The sequence below is a fragment of the Tetranychus urticae genome, chromosome 1, assembly GCF_039701765.1.
Source record: "Tetranychus urticae isolate SD_2017Ah chromosome 1, NJAU_TeUrti_SD_1.0, whole genome shotgun sequence".
Lineage (NCBI taxonomy): Eukaryota > Metazoa > Arthropoda > Arachnida > Trombidiformes > Tetranychidae > Tetranychus > Tetranychus urticae.
In genome coordinates this window covers 23,586,324-23,606,190 of record NC_142958.1, presented here as the reverse complement: position 1 = coordinate 23,606,190, position 19,867 = coordinate 23,586,324, and the positions used below count along the sequence as shown (strand labels likewise).

At 31.8% G+C, this 19,867-nt stretch overlaps 8 protein-coding genes across 10 annotated transcripts; 5 read left to right on the top strand and 3 right to left on the bottom strand.

The window, feature by feature from the left end:
• Positions 1-68: 68 nt before the first annotated feature.
• Positions 69-996, top strand: LOC149094799 (uncharacterized). The gene is made up of 2 exons (XM_089266556.1): positions 69-272; positions 487-996. The coding sequence occupies exons 1-2, from the start codon at positions 159-161 to the stop codon at positions 712-714; spliced, it is 342 nt and encodes a 113-aa protein (XP_089122682.1). The 5' UTR covers positions 69-158; the 3' UTR covers positions 715-996.
• Positions 997-4,040: 3,044 nt separating this feature from the next.
• On the bottom strand, positions 4,041-5,988 carry LOC149094798 (beta-1,3-galactosyltransferase 5-like). The gene is made up of 2 exons (XM_089266551.1): positions 5,056-5,988; positions 4,041-4,980 (listed from the first exon to the last, which is right to left on the bottom strand). The coding sequence occupies exons 1-2, from the start codon at positions 5,854-5,856 to the stop codon at positions 4,642-4,644; spliced, it is 1,140 nt and encodes a 379-aa protein (XP_089122677.1). The 5' UTR covers positions 5,857-5,988; the 3' UTR covers positions 4,041-4,641.
• A 1,578-nt stretch (positions 5,989-7,566) lies between these two features.
• LOC107362641 (uncharacterized) lies at positions 7,567-8,466 on the top strand. The gene is made up of 2 exons (XM_015929743.2): positions 7,567-7,742; positions 7,957-8,466. Exons 1-2 carry the CDS (start codon positions 7,629-7,631, stop codon positions 8,182-8,184), a joined length of 342 nt encoding a protein of 113 aa, XP_015785229.2. The 5' UTR covers positions 7,567-7,628; the 3' UTR covers positions 8,185-8,466.
• A 392-nt stretch (positions 8,467-8,858) lies between these two features.
• Positions 8,859-9,617, top strand: LOC149094797 (signal recognition particle 9 kDa protein-like). The gene is made up of 2 exons (XM_089266554.1): positions 8,859-9,031; positions 9,182-9,617. The coding sequence occupies exon 2, from the start codon at positions 9,248-9,250 to the stop codon at positions 9,476-9,478; it is 231 nt and encodes a 76-aa protein (XP_089122680.1). The 5' UTR covers positions 8,859-9,031; positions 9,182-9,247; the 3' UTR covers positions 9,479-9,617.
• Positions 9,618-9,802: 185 nt separating this feature from the next.
• LOC107362620 (WD repeat domain phosphoinositide-interacting protein 4) lies at positions 9,803-12,338 on the top strand. The gene is made up of 4 exons (XM_015929717.3): positions 9,803-10,316; positions 10,583-10,670; positions 11,030-11,640; positions 12,165-12,338. Exons 1-4 carry the CDS (start codon positions 10,013-10,015, stop codon positions 12,284-12,286), a joined length of 1,125 nt encoding a protein of 374 aa, XP_015785203.1. The 5' UTR covers positions 9,803-10,012; the 3' UTR covers positions 12,287-12,338.
• Positions 12,339-12,711: 373 nt separating this feature from the next.
• Positions 12,712-13,749, bottom strand: LOC107362621 (membrane-associated progesterone receptor component 1). The gene has a single exon (XM_015929718.3). The coding sequence runs from the start codon at positions 13,649-13,651 to the stop codon at positions 12,992-12,994; it is 660 nt and encodes a 219-aa protein (XP_015785204.1). The 5' UTR covers positions 13,652-13,749; the 3' UTR covers positions 12,712-12,991.
• Positions 13,750-13,861: 112 nt separating this feature from the next.
• Positions 13,862-14,953, top strand: LOC107362622 (syntaxin-8). Of its 3 annotated transcripts, none has more exons than XM_089266552.1 (3): positions 13,862-13,994; positions 14,156-14,258; positions 14,340-14,953. In XM_089266552.1, the coding sequence occupies exon 3, from the start codon at positions 14,478-14,480 to the stop codon at positions 14,853-14,855; it is 378 nt and encodes a 125-aa protein (XP_089122678.1). In that variant the 5' UTR covers positions 13,862-13,994; positions 14,156-14,258; positions 14,340-14,477; the 3' UTR covers positions 14,856-14,953. The 3 variants fall into 3 exon arrangements, with proteins under 3 accessions (XP_089122678.1, XP_089122679.1, XP_025016684.1); XM_089266553.1 differs by having other exon boundaries at positions 14,138-14,258; XM_025160916.2 differs by lacking the exon at positions 13,862-13,994 and having other exon boundaries at positions 14,080-14,258.
• A 675-nt stretch (positions 14,954-15,628) lies between these two features.
• Positions 15,629-18,674, bottom strand: LOC107362822 (uncharacterized). The gene is made up of 2 exons (XM_015929957.3): positions 17,793-18,674; positions 15,629-16,025 (listed from the first exon to the last, which is right to left on the bottom strand). The coding sequence occupies exons 1-2, from the start codon at positions 18,507-18,509 to the stop codon at positions 15,798-15,800; spliced, it is 945 nt and encodes a 314-aa protein (XP_015785443.1). The 5' UTR covers positions 18,510-18,674; the 3' UTR covers positions 15,629-15,797.
• Between the last annotated feature and the right edge of the window lie 1,193 nt (positions 18,675-19,867).

Here is a 19,867-nt window from a genome sequence, read left to right as displayed (position 1 = left end):
TAGTATTGCAAAGGAAGGTGGATCTGTAAGCTACTCAGTCATCTGACTTACTGCAATACTTTCGTGCGTTCTATTTTTGAGGTGACATTGTTAATTTTGATTATCTTGTATTGAGTCTATTAAATTGTTCTAAATAAATAAATAAATTGTCATTTCGAATGGCTTTACGTCAAACTCTTAACCTTAACTTCAATCGGTTGATCCATACATCTTTAAGAGGAATGTCCTCTGGAAGTGGAGGTGGAGGTGAATGGGGATCCGGAGCTGGTAAAGTAAGTGGATTTTAATTTCTTAATTCCAATGATTCAGTTTAATCTTTGATAAATGCTATATAGAAAGAATAGATGAAATATCTTGCAGTAGTTTGTTGCTTAAATTTGTCAGTTTTGACCTTCCAGACCATTGGTTGACTAATTTGTTGCATATTGGTTATTTTTCCTTGACTATCGAAATTTCTGACAATTATTACTTTTTGTGGCTTTACAGGGAGGTGGTTCAGGTGGATCTATCCGAGATGCTGGTGGAGCTTTTGGTAGACAAGAAGCTGCCCGAGAAGAAGAATTCTTCAGACGTCAACAAAAGGAACAGTTGGAGATGTTGCGAGGCCACCTTCAAGAAGAGATCGATCGTCATGAAGACTTAATCAAGCAACATGAGGAGGCCATAAAATCTTCTAAGAAGAAAATTGAACAACTGACCGAAAAGACAAAATAAATATATTGTGGTTCAATTAGTGTTTAAACGAATAACATTCGTATTTAAAGAATATGTACATGAAATTCTGCTAAATAATTAATTAGACGATTTTAAGCGATTTTGTTTGGTTCTATGGACTTTACTTCAACCATGATTGCAAGAAGTTCACAATTAACCATTGATTTACTTGGATTTCACAAAAAGATGATAAATTATCCAGATCTAACTTTATTTTCATGCTAAGCTGTAATTTGAACTTTTGCGAAATGTCAAATAGAATGGATGAAAATTTCTTCAAAAGATTTCTGTACACAAATTTTATTGATTATTTCTAGATATTATCGTCATTATCGTTATACTTAGATGCCAGAAAAGGTTATTTCTTCATTTCGTATTTAGCGTTTTGATCATTCAGCAATAAATCTTATAATCTTATAATCAAGATTGAAGAAAGTGGCTCTTGTTTTAAAATGACATAACTGAATAGTGATCAGCATTTTCTTATTTTTTCTTAACATTAAGTTCATCGCGTATAACAGTAATTTTCAAGGTGCAATTCATTTAAGGAATTTTCTTGGATTTATTTTTTACTTTGGTGTTTGTGTAAAAGCTTTTAAGACGCCGCCGTTTCTTGCGAGACTTTTTTTTTTGTAACGTGCAGCCATCTATGGGGTTTGTTCAAACAAAAGTTCTTTTGTTATGGAAGATTTTAATAAAGTTTCAGTTAGATACCGAAGCTAGCGAGATGCTAACTGGCTGGCTTAATTCTGATAAAATCAAGCTTGGCTTGGCTCAGCCGGCTTGAGCTACGCAGCTAATTAAAAGGCTGATTTGGCTGAGTTTGACTTGAAAAATTGCATTTTATTCAATTTTATAAGTTAAAAAATATCTTCATATTTTATATTAAACATCTAACACCACTTTAATGACATAACTCAACATGCTCTATCCAATGACACCTCTCTCATTCAAATTGGCGTCAGACGTTCACTTCCCTTAAGAGTGAACTTATCATAATTATCATGAGCAAATAAAATTTTATCAATTCTACATGGATTGAGTTGCCAGCGTTTTAATGAGTTAGTTATTTCTACAGAAATAAACAAGATTTCAGTGCAAATTACAAGTAAAAACAGAATTTGAGAGAAAAAAAACTATTTCCAAGTGAAAAAGACGACCAAATTTGTTAGCTAGCCAACTCAGCTAAATTTGAATTTGACTGGCTTGAGCCGGCTCGAGCTATTTACTTTTAACTGGCTTCAAGCACGTGAAGAAATACCTGGCTGACTGGCTCAATTGGCTAGCTTCGGTATCTAGTTTCAGTCTAACGTTTAAAGAAGTGAATTTAAATTGTTATAAAGTTTCAAGAACAAAATTTACATTGATTATTTTGTTACAAATTTGGTCGTTTTCAACTCATTATATTTTTATTCTGGGTAAGATTTTACTTCTCTTTGGTTTTCTTTAAACCAAAGATTTGAACTTCAATTCTACTCATCTTCTTGAATTGTGATTTACTCCAGTGTTTCAGTGTTAATTAAGTCTGTTACTCAATATTGGACCAACTAACCATTTTTATTGCACATCTTAGTGGGTTAAATCGGGTGTATCATCAAGTTTTCCTTGCGAAACATGGCTTCCAAGTGATTATCCCAGATAAGATTTTTCATAAAACAAAGCTAAATGCAATCCCATCTAATCCGAATTAATTATTCAAATTTAATATAGTCATCTATAGCGAACAATTTAAAATTCCCACTTAAAGTTCAAATAGCAGCAAGCTGACCGATAATCAAATATGTCTTATGTATTTAGCTAAAAATAACCAAGATGTCAAGAGGGTTGAAAAATTTACAACTCAATTGATGCGAAACATGGCTTCCAAGTGATGATCCCAGATAAGATAATTGCTAAAACAAATCCGCAATCCCATCTAATCCGAATTAATTATTCAAATTTAATATAGTCATCTATAGCGAACAATTTAAAATTCCCACTTAAAGTTCAAATCAAATTATTTAAAGATAATTTTTTTTACATCATTCAAGGTAACAGCTTGAAACAAAGAGTAAAGGAAGAAGAGAGAGATCTCCTATGGACAAGCTCAAGGCAAGCTTGGCGCACCTCCGATGGTGGCGTTCACGTCAATCTCTTTCTTTTTTCTCTTACTTTTTCTTGAGGTTTCCTCTTTCTTTTCAATTTTATTCTCTTACTTTTTCTCTTTCTTTTCTCTTTCTTTTTGAAGCAATTTTTATTAAGTTTTTCAATGCGAATCAAATTGAATTAATTGTTTATTAAGTTTAATAATGATTTTTTAATCACTTTTTTATAATATTTACATATTTTAATGCACTTTTGGTTAACTTATACAGTAAAATGAATTTTTCTGAATTTAGATTGGGAATTCTGAAGCAATTTTAATATGTAAGAACATAATTCGAACTAATAAATAATAATCCTATTCATATGAGAATTGAATATATGTCAATTTGCAGCTAGTTAATATGAATTAAGGTTTTATTCAAACTAAATAAGATAATCCCAACGTATGATTGATGGCTACTATTGAGCTGATTTTCGTGCTCATTCGAAAAAGGTAAACTATCACATTTACCATACTCAGTTTATCCAGAAAATTACGAAGTTCATGATGAAGTTCTTGAAAAATCAAAAACAGTGTGGTTAAATTGTCAATGAAAGATGCTTTGTCCGAACTTGTTAGCAAGCAATTCTAATTCTTTAAGTTAATCAATTGAATTAATAAATAAACGAAAGTAAGATTCACATTATTCATTATTCAATATTCATTGTCAGATTAATTCATATTCAACATTGATAGCAAATTATCCTTTAAGTAACTGAAAATGCAATTCATTTTAATGTTTAAATATAATAAAAGTGCATAAATAATCATTATTAAACTATCAAACAACAAATAAACAATTAATTAAACTCAAGTCGTTTGCAGCAAACTTAGAAACATTACTTGCAAAAGTTAGAGAAAAGTAAGAGAAAAGTAAGAGAAAAAGAAAGAGGAAAAATGAAAAAGAAAGTAAAAAGAAAGAGCTCTTTCACCTGGCGCCCCCAATAGAGTCGCTTCTCAACAATTAAAAAATTGTATTGAGAGGAGTCTCTTCTCCTCTACTCTTTGGCTTGAAACCAACCAACAACAACAATCATCTTTGCAGTCATATGGTACATCAACAAATGTTTACCTTTATTTGATTGGATTTCATTCTCTATTCTGATAAATATCTCCATTTTGAATTACCTATTTTATAATCTTGTTCTTTTTTTAATCATATGGTGTTACAATGTTACCTTGGCTCAACCAGGATTAATCAGCTTTGTACATTTGTGGGCTTTATTTTGGTCAAATGAAATTTCATACCATTTTCTTTCTGTATTTCTTTTGTTAACAAACCATTTGAGTTCAATATTGGCCTAAGTGTCACACAAGTCATGTCAAGAGATACAATTGAAAAAGGTTTGAAAGACGAAAATAAAAAGGTAGAAAAAAGTGTAAATATTATGCCACATATAGCAATCATATCGTGATTGGGAGAAACACCAAAGTGTAAAGCAGTGAAGATAAATGCGAAAAGAGTCACATTTTAACAACACTCTAATAATTCAAGTGATGAAGTCCTATAGCTATACTCAGGCTTATAAAAAAATAGTCTTTACATTTATCTATGATTTTTCATGTTTAAAAAAATAATCCATCAGAAATTGTTAGAAAAAGATGAACATTGGTGAGTTGAATTTTCCATAAATTCCAGTTGCTTGGTTGAATAGACTTCCAAAAGGGCAAATTGATTTAACATTATACATGATTAGAATATTATTTCTTTGATTGAGACATTCATTGTCTTAGTTGATTCCATCAGATTTTTAGAAGAGTATTACTTCATCATTGATCGGTATGATGGTTTCAAGAAAGGGTTATCTAATGAATTGATAATACTTGATTGTTTTGTTCCAAAGATCATAAATTGTCCTGAGATCTTTTATAGCTGCCGGTCGAACAAATAAAGGAGGCAATGTCAGAGTTTCTTTGTTTTCGAGCCATCTTTCGATTTCCTGATCAGAAATAGCTAGTTTAGGTCCTATGTCAGTTTGATCGATATTTGCTTTTTGGGCCAATAAACCGGTAACATAAACATCATCAACCCAAAAGTACGGAGTTGATCTTGACTGTAGATAAAGGTCAAAGACAACATCAGGAGATAATATCACACTCCATCCAAAACAGTAAGTTGGATAATATTTTCCTGGATATTCCTAGAGAATGAAAAACAATTAGAATAAGGATATCAGAATTTTATAGATAAAGATATTGGCGTCATGATAACTAACCTCATAAGTTACTTTCCATTTGCTTTTATCACTTCTGGCTGGATAAGGGTTACGAGTGACAAAACAGTTGAGAAGTCTTCTTGGCATCACTGAGTTAGCAGTTAATCCTTTCAAGTGAGATACTAATTGAATCACGTCAACAAAAATATCATCATCTGTTTTGAGAATAAATTTTGCATTTCGACAATAATATGTTATCCATTTAAGACCCATCACATGTTTATAAGTTAAATTACGGTAAGTGTCTAAAAAATTTCCTTGAACAATATCACCAGTAGCTTTGTTCTCCGAGTCAATTGATCGTTGAAGCTCATAATCATCAACCATACCTAATAGAAAAACGTGGCGTATCTGTGAGTATGAAACATTCCGTGTGCTCGCCCAAGTATCTCGAATCGTTTTACGTTTTGCAAAATTTCTAGGAGCACTGTGGATGAATATGAGTAAAAATATATCGTCACCATCATCATTGTAACCTTCATTGGCATCAGCTGAGCCATGGTCTTCCAAAGAAAACGGCTGTCCATGGCATATTCGGTTGTTTATGGTAAATTTGAAGTCTTTCAAATCAATAAGCTGGGACATGTCATCAATTTTAAGCTGGGAAAGGTTGAAGGAATCTTTATACCTTGGTGTAATAATGAGAGGCCGCTTCATGGAAAAATTGTGACTTAGAAGAGAATCATCGCAACCAATATTCAAACTTATCATGACCATTGTACAGAGAAAGAAGCACACCAATACAAGGTTAAAGATGGTTGGTCTATTCCAAACGGGTTGTAATATTCGAGTCTTCATCATTGACTAATTGGCGCAAAGTCAAAGACTGAATCAATGTCACTTGCATTTTAAATATAAAGAGATCACACAAAAGGCTTTTCAAAAGATAAAGGAAAAAATCTACATATAGGTAAATAATTACTTTTTTGATCACATTAAGGGTGTTTCCGATGAAAAATGGATCGAGTTATCTAGATCCAAAAAAGTCGATTAAGATCAATTTGCATCGACATTTTTGGACTTAATTTGTTCTTAAAATGATCTAACGGCTAAATTTTACCTTCAATTCGTCTATTCATATGTGACGAGATTTTGAAAAGCTTTGGAAGGAAAATCAATTCTGATTAAAGGTTTAAGCCAACAGAATAATAAAACAAACTAATGTCAATAAAATTGTTAAGCTTTAACAATTATAAAATTAATCTCATGTTTTTACCCAATTCCTGGTATAATGATAGACAGGTAAACACAATGCATCTTGTTCAACAAACTGAGAAATCATTTTCAATTCAATTTTCAACTTTTTTGTTTGAATTTGTTGAAACTTTCAACTCACCATTTTCATTAGCCTCACTATCTCAACTGTAAATCAATTAAAGCATTATTGTTTTTTTGTTTCACAAGATAATGGGAGAGAGGGATAATGATTCATTATTAATGAAAGATATAACAAAAATTATAGCGAAAAATCAAGTGATCCATAGTTTGTTCATAGAGGCTTTTCAAAAGATAAAGGAAAAAATCTACATATCGGTAAATACTGTCATCTACCAGATAATGTCACTACCTGGGAATAGCTTATGTGCACAGCAAGTCTATTAATCGAGCAAAAATTAATTGCAACAATTAATAAAACCAAAATTGATTGCTATAAACGTCACATAAATTATATAATAGTTATTATCGTGACTAAGATCGTTAATTGAGTAAAATTTTTCAGAAATATTTAATTTTCTTGATAATATCTGCTATTTTCAATTAAAACTTTCCTTATAGGAAATGTAAACAAAAGGGTTTTGAGGGGCTATTGATTAATCTAGTGACATTATCTGGTAGATGACAGTAATTACTTTTTTGATCACATTAAGGGTCTTACTCCACCTAAAAAGTTACAAAAAAGGCTCACTCTTTGACCGGTTACTGAGTTGAGGGGAAAAAAAGAGGGAAAACAAAAAAAGTAACTGAACAAATAAACCGGAATCGGTTAAATTGCAATTTCAGGGAAATTCAAAAATGCAGTGCAAACTAAATAAAAATGAATAAAAAATTAGATTGATCGACTGTTTCCATGGTTCGACAATATGATAACCTTTCATATTGTTCACACACTAACATCGGACTTAATCAGTAATTTAACCTCAAACCCTATTCGGGTTATCTCAACATATTTAATTAGTTCATCTACATTTAAAACAATCAAATCTGTTTATGGTTAACCTCATCACAACCCTAGATTGAGATCATTACAGATAATAGTTTCACTCATCGTGTTCAATGTGATCTTGATTATTATCTATTTTGAATGAAGGTTAGATGGTCATGGTTTCTGTGTAACTAAGCATTTAATTGTTGATTTCATGATTGTACAAGTTTATAATGCGAAAATTTTATCACTGAAATTTGAAAATGAATTGAGGAAATGCTTATTTTTCCAGATTTTAACACTTAATGGCTGATTTGAAAGACAATAAAATGACCTTTTCATTTGCTCTTCAAAGATTTTGATTAATTTTGATTATCTTGTATTGAGTTTATTCAATTGTTCTAAATAAATAAATAAATTGTCATTTCGAATGGCTTTACGTCAAACTCTTAACCTTAACTTCAATCGGTTGATCCATACATCTTTAAGAGGAATGTCCTCTGGAAGTGGAGGTGGAGGTGAATGGGGATCCGGAGCTGGTAAAGTAAGTGGATTTTAATTTCTTAATTCCAATGATTCAGTTTAATCTTTGATAAATGCTATATAGAAAGAATAGATGAAATATCTTGCAGTAGTTTGTTGCTTAAATTTGTCAGTTTTGACCTTCCAGACCATTGGTTGACTAATTTGTTGCATATTGGTTATTTTTCCTTGACTATCGAAATTTCTGACAATTATTACTTTTTGTGGCTTTACAGGGAGGTGGTTCAGGTGGATCTATCCGAGATGCTGGTGGAGCTTTTGGTAGACAAGAAGCTGCCCGAGAAGAAGAATTCTTCAGACGTCAACAAAAGGAACAGTTGGAGATGTTGCGAGGCCACCTTCAAGAAGAGATCGATCGTCATGAAGACTTAATCAAGCAACATGAGGAGGCCATAAAATCTTCTAAGAAGAAAATTGAACAACTGACCGAAAAGACAAAATAAATATATTGTGGTTCAATTAGTGTTTAAACGAATAACATTCGTATTTAAAGAATATGTACATGAAATTCTGCTAAATAATTAATTAGACGATTTTAAGCGATTTTGTTTGGTTCTATGGACTTTACTTCAACCATGATTGCAAGAAGTTCACAATTAACCATTGATTTACTTGGATTTCACAAAAAGATGATAAATTATCCAGATCTAACTTTATTTTCATGCTAAGCTGTAATTTGAACTTTTGCGAAATGTCAAATAGAATGGATGAAAATTTCTTCAAAAGATTTCTGTACACAAATTTTATTGATTATTTCTAGATATTATCGTCATTATCGTTATACTTAGATGCCAGAAAAGGTTATTTCTTCATTTCGTATTTAGCGTTTTGATCATTCAGCAATAAATCTTATAATCTTATAATCAAGATTGAAGAAAGTGGCTCTTGTTTTAAAATGACATAACTGAATAGTGATCAGCATTTTCTTATTTTTTCTTAACATTAAGTTCATCGCGTATAACAGTAATTTTCAAGGTGCAATTCATTTAAGGAATTTTCTTGGATTTATTTTTTACTTTGGTGTTTGTGTAAAAGCTTTTAAGACGCCGCCGTTTCTTGCGAGACTTTTTTTTTGTAACGTGCAGCCATCTATGGAATTATACACCTATATGAGGTTTGTTCAAAACAAAAGTTCTTTTGTTATGGAAGATTTCAATAAAGTTTCAGTCTAACGTTTATAGAAGTGAATTTAAATTGTTATAAAGTTTAAAAAACAAAATTTTCATTGTTAACCCATAGTTATTTTGTTACGAGCTTGGTCGTTTTCAACTCATTATATTTTTATTCTGGGTAAGATTTTACTTCTCTTGGGTTTTCTTTAAACCAAAGATTTGAACTTCAATTCTACTCATCTTCTTGAATTGTGATTTACTCCAGTGTTTCAGTGTTGATTAAATCTGTTACTCAATATTGGACCATCTAACCATTTTTATTGTACAGCTTAGTGGGTTAAATCGGGTGTATCATCAAGTTTTCCTTAAAGTGAATTATTCGTTTATTCAAGTTATGCCGTACATCAATAATTGGGATGAGTTTACTAAAGCAGCTCAAGGATTGTACATTGATGATCCAATGAAATGCCGTTTTGTTCTTAAATATCGACATAATGATGGCAAACTTGTCTGCAAGCTGACCGATAATCAAATATGTCTTATGTATTTAGCTAAAAATAACCAAGATGTCAAGAGGGTTGAAAAATTTACAACTCAATTGATGCGAAACATGGCTTCCAAGTGATGATCCCAGATAAGATAATTGCTAAAACAAATCCGCAATCCCATCTAATCCGAATTAATTATTCAAATTTAATATAGTCATCTATAGCGAACAATTTAAAATTCCCACTTAAAGTTCAAATCAAATTATTTAAAGATAATTTTTTTTACATCATTCAAGGTAACAGCTTGAAACCAACCAACAACAACAATCATCTTTGCAGTCATATGGTACATCAACAAATGTTTACCTTTATTTGATTGGATTTCATTCTCTATTCTGATAAATATCTCCATTTTGAATTACCTATTTTATAATCTTGTTCTTTTTTTAATCATATGGTGTTACAATGTTACCTTGGCTCAACCAGGATTAATCAGCTTTGTACATTTGTGGGCTTTATTTTGGTCAAATGAAATTTCATACCATTTTCTTTCTGTATTTCTTTTGTTTTCATTGACCCATTGTATTTTTTAACTGAGTGCTTGTTATATTCCCAATTCTTACCTTTTCTACTGTTATTATTTCTCACTGTTTATTAATTGAAACTTAATAATGGCTGATGTCGATGATATATCTACTCTGGCTCTGGATGGCGACTCTGATGATTGTATTTCAGGTGGCCAATTACCCATGGAGAAGAAAGAGATAAACAATATTCATTTCAGCCATGACCATAACGTGTTTACTTGTGCCACAGAATCTGGTGTCAAAGTCTATCTTGCAGACCCATTACAATTAAAAGTCGAGCTTCATTCATCAATGGTAGGATCGATTGGTCTTGCTCAAACCTTGCACAGTACTAATTTGATTGCTATTGTTGGTGGAGGCTCAACACCTAAATTTGCTGAAAATGCAGGTTTGTTTTAAGTGTCACGAACTACTGTCAACAATCAAATACTACACCAGCTTGTAGATAGCTTTATCTTATTTCACTAAAATAAGAGTAACTAGAGAGTAATACGCAATATTTTAATTCAGCGTAAATCATTCCTCCGAGAGACTTTAATTTTCCTTGCTGTAAGCATTCATAATCTCTTTGACCGTATTACATTGTATTTGACTGTTGATTGTATTCTGAAGGTATCACCAAATTAACAATTTCTTTCATTTTTCTTTTTCTAGTGTTAATATGGGATGAACTCAAACACGATTTTGTTTTGGAATTCACATTTTCATCCGCTGTTCTTAATATGAAGCTTCGGAAGGACAGGTACAAAATTTGCGATATTTTTCCTACAGATGTTTCTTTTTTATAAATAGTTTCTCTATTTAGACGTGATCATCATTTAAATCATGCTCTCAATTCAATAATTTCCAAAATTTAATCATCCAATCTTTATGATACTCAAATTTAACATCAGAATTGATGTCATTGTTTGGAAAAAGACGGAGCTGGTAAAATTATAAATGATGAAACTTGATTACGTAGATAATGACCAGGTTATGGTTTGAGTTATTACGATGAATATATTTATCATATAGATATGTCATATGTTAATGAAATAGAGTTTAGGAATTCTTAGCGTTAACAATTCTGATAATAATTCTCAATTTTTTTTTTCGTTCCAGATTTCTTGTAGTAGAAAGGTGTAAAATTCATGTTTATACATTCCCAAATAATCCTAAAAGGTTATTTGTTGTGGAAACGGGCGATAATCCTAGAGGACTTTGTGAAATCAGTCCATATACAACCAGTGAGCGCCAAGTGATGGTTTTTCCTGGTCATAAGACTGGGTCTCTACAAATAATGGATTTTAACACATCATCTCCTGGCGCATCTTCATCTCCAGTAAATATACTTGCCCACCAAGGTGCCATTGCTTGTGTCGCTTTGAATAACCAAGGAACAATGGTAGCGACAGCATCAATGAAAGGGACTCTTATCAGAGTCTATGAAACAACTAGAAAAACTTTGGTTGTCGAATTTCGTCGAGGAAGTGATCCTGCTACTGTCTACTCTATCGCTTTCAGTCCAGATTCTGATTTCTTGGTTGCATCAAGTGATAAAGGCACTGTTCATATATTTGCTCTTAAAGACACTCGCTTAAACCGAAAGTCTGCCTTTTCTAAAATGGGTTTCCTTGGTCAATACATTGAATCTCAGTGGGCTTTGGCAAATTTCAACATTAAAGATGATTGCGCCTCTGTCTGCTCGTTCGGGCCCAAAAACACAGTTTACGGTACTAAACCTAGTTTTAATATACAATCAACAAATGAGCTTAATTCATAAGCAATGAATTGTGTAAAATTTTTAGATCCAGGAAGAATTTTCGTTAGCTTACAGGCACAGTTAACTTCTACTGCGCATAAAAATCAAACAAAACCAACTAAAGTAACTTTACCTTGATAAAAACTTGACTCCAGTCTAAAAATTTTATGCAACGATTGTTCTTGAACAAAGCTCGTTTGTCAAAAACAAGGAGAAGAAGCTAATTGAATCTAACAAGATATTACCTTAAGATAATATTTTTCATTTTTCATTACTTAAGTAATATGATTAACCATATAACTTAATATTCTCTCAGGCAGTTTATAATATTTTGCAACCCTGATTATTTTCCGTGCTTATACAATTTGTTTGAGGAAAACTAATATCAATTTTGTGTGCAAAAATAACGTAAATGTTCCTCTATCTTTCTAATTTTGCTTTTACTGTTTATTCGCATTTAACATTCGATTCTTTTTTCTTGCTTTCTATTTGCAGCTGTATGTGAAAATGGTTCATTCCATCGATATATCTTCAATTCTGATGGTTCATGCAAAAGGGAAAACTTCGAAAGATTCATCGACTTACAAACTGAGACAAGTGACGATTCTGATGATTGATTTATCTCTTTTCTGTCGAATAAACAAATGAAATAAACTACTAAAAAGCAAAGATTGGTTTGATATTACGTTCCTAATGAAGAGCTATCATAATAACTAGAAAAAATGAGTCCATTGAAACTTGATCAGTCGATATCATTTCAAATCTATTGTACTTAACAATTTTCTTTTATCGAAAAGATAGAAATTATCTCGCGATTCAGATGAAGTTTACTCATATAAAGATGAAAACATTATGAGCTTATTTTGTCTGGCTTTTTAAACATAAAGATAAAATGGATAAAACGTCTTTTATTGTATTGATGTTTAACCAGTCGATACAGTATCTGACATTTAAGCTTCTATTGTAAACGTCATTCATTTGATAAGCGTTATCAATATTTTAGTAAACGCGCATTTGAACAATCAAATAATTTCAAGTAACATTAAAGGCTCATTAAAAATTTTAAAATTCCTGTTCTTTCAGGTAAATATTGTTTAAAACGAAGATGAGTTTACAATAAAAATACTTTTTTTTCCAATCTCCTATTTTTTCACAACATTAGTGGAACAAATTAGCTCAATTGGTACAAAATAATTGTTTTTAATTGTGAACATTGACAGTATATCATTGTAGAAAGTAGGAGACAAAGCTGCAGATGAAGATGGAAGAGAAAAGTTTTAGCATAAGTAACAGAATTGAGAATGCTTTAAACATTTAATGTTTTAACTTTCACTTGACTGTCCGTCGCTTTCCTTATTGTCTGATTTATCTTCAGATTTCTCCTCAGATTTTTCCACAGTCTTAATATCATCTCCATCTTCTGATTTATCCTTCTCTTCATTAAGTTCATCCTTTTTCTCAGTCACACTTAAGTCTTTAACCAATTTACCAACAATCTCATAACGTTCACGGAATTGCATTTCCCATTCTTGAACACTGGAAATTTCAGAGGGTGTCAGGTCAGTATGGTCATCCCATTCTTCTGACACTTCGTCCACCTTAAATTTAGCTAATCCACGAGTAGCATCGCGACCAGCAAATGATGAATAAGGTCCACCAGGATGGTATAACTGGTTCTTTGAGCAATCAAAAACCAAACCATTGATTGCTATACACACTCTTCTATCAGGTCCATGGCCATCGTAATTTTTCAATTCCTCTAAGTCCATGTCATGTTTCTTTAAAGGTTCAGGTACTTTGATAACATCTGAATTATCTCGATCCTGGGGTGAAGTACTTCTCCATAAACGATAGATGAGGAAAGCACAAACAAGGGTTAGAAATACGTTGAAAGGTGAGGACAGAAATGTTTCTTGGATTGAAGTTAAAACTGAAAAAGGCCCCTTCTCGGTGGCAATGTTCACATCGTCACTATTTTCCATTTGACCTTCAATTGGTATTAAAATCTCTTTTTTCCTTACTTGATGCTCACTGTGTCAAATCAACCTGGTGCTAATAAATTTTGCCGTAATGAATCAGGCAAACAGCTCATTTACATTCACATTCTCACGTGACTGACCTAAAATTTATAGTCACCAGACAAAACGTTAGATGTCAGTATTATGTTGTTGACAAAATTTTATCCATTTATTTATTGTAAAAAAATTAACAAGTTTGTTATTACGTTTAAAGATGTTTAACCTTAATCCTTTCAATTTTGATTAAATATAGTCTATTCTAAGAAGATTCGTGAATTCTACTTTCCTAGTTGGTGACATAAGAGAGGTTGGTACTTAACACATCCATCTTTGTTATCTTTTTTCTCATATAATGTCAATGTAGCAGAATAAATAGCGAGGCTTATTTTGTCTAACAAATCAAAAGAGATGGCGTTTCTTTCCTCAACTAACAGAGTGTTTATTTAAAAGTGATCTTACTTTTCACAGCGTTTGTATTTCAATTTCGATCGTGTTTTACTTGACCTGATCTAAGAGCTGAATATTCGACTACTCGGAACCCCATTTAGTGTAAACTCAATCTTTGTTCAATGTAAGTTGGACTCTCCTTACACTTTAGTTGCTTTCTTTCAGTTTATATTTCAATATTAAATGATTTAAATTTTTATTACAGATTCAAATTATAAAATTGGTCTGATGATGTTTTCGCCTTCAGACATCTGATTACATTGGGCCTTATTTCTTCATTTAGCAAGCTTTGGTTGAAGACATCAGCTGTTCATCTTGAGATTCACAAATTTTTCTGTAAACAATGGCTTGGAACAATCCCTCTAATGGATTTGGAACCTCAGGAAATACTTGGCTTGATGATGTTGAGCCTACAGCAAGCTCATCTGTTGATGACTATGCCAACATTCAGAGGCAAGCGCTTCGTGAACAGGACAAAGGACTGGACACTCTAGCAGATATCATTTCAAGACAAAAGTCGATGGCTCAAGGGATTGCAACAGAAATCGATATTCATAATGAAATTCTAGATGATATTACTGATGCTATGGATGATAACCATGGGAGATTAGTACGAAATACCCGAAACATAGCAAAAGTTTCTCGTAAATCAGACACATGTTGCTATTGGGTAGTCATCGTCCTTCTCATGATTATTATAATTGTTATCTCTGTTGTATAGTTTTTATCTCTTGTTTTTTTATTTTTTTAAAAAATCTGTATTTTAACATATTTATCGACTATTTGATGAAATATCCATTAAATGGTCATCAAAACTGATTACTGGAGTTTCCCACTGAATTATAATTAGAAGAAAGGTGTTGCTCAAGTTGCAAGATAATTTCTCTAATGGAAGGTTGATTATCATTTGTTGATTACCATTATATTATACTCATCTTATCAAAACATCCATCAACATAAACAAATGATTTTCCGACTAATCTCAAAATAAAACAATAACTAGAATATATGACCCAAACTTGAATGTCTCAATTGTAACAACATTTACTCGCTGTAAGTTCAATCAGATCAGTTCACTGCAATCAGTAGATGAAATGGAAAATTAAGCGATATAATCAATGATTTGAATGAAGCTATCTCAATTTTGAATGATTAACTCCTACAGCTCTGCTTAAAAGGCATAAGTTCAATATTTTTAGATTTCATTCTTTACCTGATTGACAAACCTTTGGCTATGATTTATTCTGATTTGCTTGATGGTTCAAAGCATGACAAGGAAAGTATTCCGCATCTAATCATAGATAAAACTCATACATTTTGCCTTCACAAAACAACTACATTTGTTATAGCAAAGTAAAAATTAACTCCAATTGTATCTAATGTGCTCTAATGTTTTCACGGTATTTTTGTTTGTCACATATTTCAATGTCTAAAAGTGTGGTTTATACCAAAAAAATACAATATTAATGATCAATTTGCAAAGTTAAACAATGATTGAAGTAAAAAATATATTATGTTTGAAAAAAGCAATATTAATGTAAGGTTGCTAAGATAATAATTAATATATTGGTTGATTTAAAACACTTTGTGTGGTATTTATAAGAATCGATTAAACATTTAGTACGCTAATATGGTCATGGCTAATGAAAGCTGATAAATAGTTTCAATGACGAGGATTGGATGAACGTTGATAACCAAAAGATCCAGTTGACGATTGATCATTAAACTGATTACGCTTCGAATAAGGCAAATGAGAATGTCCAAAATATTTAAATTCAGTCCCATCATCGTCATCAAAGGCTAAGTTAACATTGTCTTGTATTGGATAAAACCGGCCATCTTTAATTGTATCAATCTCAATGTTTCCCTCGTCCCTTTTATCATTGTTAACCTGTAAAAGATGAAAAATAAACATAAAATTTTGCGAATTTGAATATTATAAATCGAAGAAAAAAATCGATGATTCGATCAAACTAGGCATTTTGTTTTTATGATTGCAATTGGTAAGATGTCAACTGAGAGGTATTTAAGTCCAGAAAGGTAAAATGTTTCTGTCATTATACGGAAGCAATCGAATTAATCATCAATACCAATGATGATGATGATTTATCATTATCATTGTGAGACTGAATTATCATTACTCATTATAAGACTTATAATGAACTATCTTTGATTTATCCAAGTCTAACTCTTGCAGTTCTTGTAGTCTGTTGTGCTGTTTTGGTTAAACTTGGTTACCGGAGACTCACATATTTAAGCGAATGATTGATAAAATACAATACGATAGTGCTTAGTAGCGTAGCTTGGTGCAAAAGTATTGAGAATTGAACATCCAAAAATTGTACCTTCGAGATTAAAAGACCGACGATCATTATTTAGTTCCATAGTTTATTTACTAAAGATTAATTAGACCCGATTTCAGTCTTGTATCTTGCTTCAATTATGATATATTCATGATTCGGCCCATGAAAGCTTGGACTTTATTTTTTCAATGTTACTGATCTAAGATACGGCAATTAATTGATTAGTTGAAACCTTAAGCTAGAAATCTCTATTCAAAGTAACGCGTCAAAGTGAGTTGACAATTTGAGTTTGTACTCAAAATGCTGGTGAAGTAAAATCGTCGTAACTCACAATTAAAATGAATTTCCCCAATAGTTTTGCACTGAGCTTTATTAATGTAATTGAACAGTTAATTTAAATGATTAGGAGGCTAAAAGATCACATTTTAAGTGATTAGTTACAATTCACTTGAACAGTTTAACTGTTAGATGAAAATGAAAATTAGTAGCAATAGTTTAACCAAAAGACAACATTTATTAAAGACTCGCAATACAGTTTGGGTTACAAAACCTGTAAGGAAAAATTATGTTACAAACAGTTCGTAAGTTAGTTATTCGGTTGATTCCCAATAAACTCAATTGGTTTTTTATTTCAAAAATAGACTTCTATTTACTGTCCAGTTCGGCAAAAGATTAGGCACGAGACATTAGACGCGCTCACAATCAATCTCGCAGCTGACCCTTGATTCTGATCCTTTGCTTTTTCCTGTAAAGTCCATCAAAGTAAACATTAGCTCTAAGGTTTCAAATGGTCCTTCTTCAGCATCGATGACATTTGCTAAGTTATTTATGGCGATTCTTGTTCTCCACAGATTTTTCCTGGCTGTCAATTCGATTCCATTTTCTCGATATTTACTTTTTTGTAGAATAGTTGTCGACTTTCTTCCAATTCCTCTTCAGCGTATAAAGGTTTATTTTCCAATCTTATGATGTCTTTTCCCGAATAATTGGTCCATTTCCATAACTGGCTTATTGGTCGCTTGATATTGATTGATGTTAAATTTTACCACTTATTGCTCTCGTTTTTATCCAAATCTGCAATATTTCGTTCCTTTTCAGCTTTAAATAATGCCTTTTATTGTCTCACACAATCTCAAAGCACTGATTCGTAACAGTTTACCTTTGTAATGAAAGCGATCGAGCTAGGAATGGGATTATCATCAAAATTATACCGATTGTCTTTAGATCTGATCTTTACATCTACAAATTGAACTAAAATGTAACATAAATTTTCGTCACAGGTTTGGTTTGTCTCCTTGTTATATGTTGTTAAATTGTTGCTGTAGATCAATAAATGATTACTTATTAAACCATACCTTAACGTTTCTTCCCTTGGACAATTTACGATAAATGTAGGCAACCAAGATGAGGACAATAATAATTAGTAGGCAACAGAAACCTAACAGAATCATGGTCGTGAGAAAAAACTTGGCCACTTGTTGATGATCAAATGTATATCTATCACAAATGGTCGATTGATTGTTGGACAAATTAGTCGCATTTAACGTTGAATTGGCTGCATGTAAGGGTGACAGGGATGAATTGAAAGGACCCATTGCTGGTGATCCCATAACTGTGGGTTTCTTGGAGATGCTTGAACTATTGTAATCCAGTTGTTGATTGTAATCACTTCGGACAATTGATGGCACATCTACTGTTGGCTGGGTGTTAACATGATCAGATTCAACTGAACTTTGTTGATAATAAGATACTGAAGTTGCCTCAATCGGCTTGGTTAACTCATTAATACCATTAACATCAAAAGTCCCACTATTGTTGCTTGAATCGCTTGTTAAATCAAGTGATGTTGATGATGTTTTATTGAATTCAGCCAAAGTATAACTATTAGTGGTTGGTTGTTGTTCAGTGATAATTGAACTAATTGATTCATTGGTTTCACCATGAACAGCATATCTGACCAATGAAAGGTAGCAACAGAGCAAAACAAATTGGCGAACAATTATTGTTGGTGACAATGGATGTCGTTGTTGGTTTTGTTTAATTGTTAAATTGTATTCGACCAAACGAATCATTGTTTTATTAAAACTAACTATGTTTGCACATTGAATATGTATTGGGACTGAAAATGAGAATAAAAATGATCTAAATTTCACTGATCTTAAGTAAAATGATTGTTATTGTACAAGCTTTTATTGAAAGGTTTAACTTACTGTAGCCTTAGTTTTAAAGGAGGGTTTTACAATGAACAGAATTAACTTCTCAGTAGATTTTTGTTAGTTAAAGTCATGATGATAATGAGAAGAGGAGGAGATGAAAAGATGCAACTTGATTATCATTATTAGTAAGTTCTGAATTAATCAGGCTGATTAACTGAAGGAAAAGCAATAAGTGAACGATCATTGTACAGAACAGACTAATGACTAATGTTAAAGGTAAGAGTAAAGAAGAGGTTGAGGGAAACTGAAAACAATTTTCATTGGCAATCTACCACATGATTTAATAAGCATGTACATGTATTTAGCCTGAATTCAACAATTATCAGTCGAAAGGATAGATTTAGAAAACTAAAATCTGCTTTAAACAACTTTAAGTAAAAACGCATCTAAAACAGGAGAATAATGTCAAAAACTTTGAATTTCGAGCTAAGAGTTGGGACTTTGTGGTTTTGTAGTAGTTTGTAGTTAAAACTGAGTCCATATGTGCTATTAAAAAGTCTGTCTGACCAATAGTTTTCGAGAAAATCGATTCCAAACTTGAAACTTCGATCGGCTTTTGTACAATAATGGAATCAGATTTTTACATAAAACTTAATTTTACTGATGTGACTTTGAATAGACTACCAGAAAATGGACTTACTTTGAGAAACAAAGTTTCCTTTTTTACGCAAAACTGATAAGTTCGATTTTTAGTTGAACTGGCCCCATTCTATGACCGTAAAATTTAGAGAGCTGAAACTCAGTATTTGTTGATAAAATACGTTGGTACACATCGACGATGGAACAATTTTTTTATTTCATCGACGGTTCTCTTGATTTTAGACATTGACCAGAAAACTTTGAACATCAATATTTCGAGAATGGCTTTACCTACAATCATTATTCTTTGACCAAACAATAGATTTCATTATGTGCTAAAATGCGATGAAATTTAAGATCATTCAAGTTCCTACAAAGCAAGTTATAGCATTGTATTACTTATGCTGACAGCTTTGATACTTGATTTATAAAGGTAAATAGTTTTTTAACCCAAACGTTGTTTGTTAATATTAGGATGAAGGATATTCAGGATATAAATGAATAAGCTCGGAATTCCTTCCATATTGAATCATATGATGTTATAGCCCTTTCAAAAATCTAATGTTTAATCAACGAATAATGACTGTAAGTGATACCATTCTCGAAATATTGATGTTCAAAGTTTTCTGGTCAAT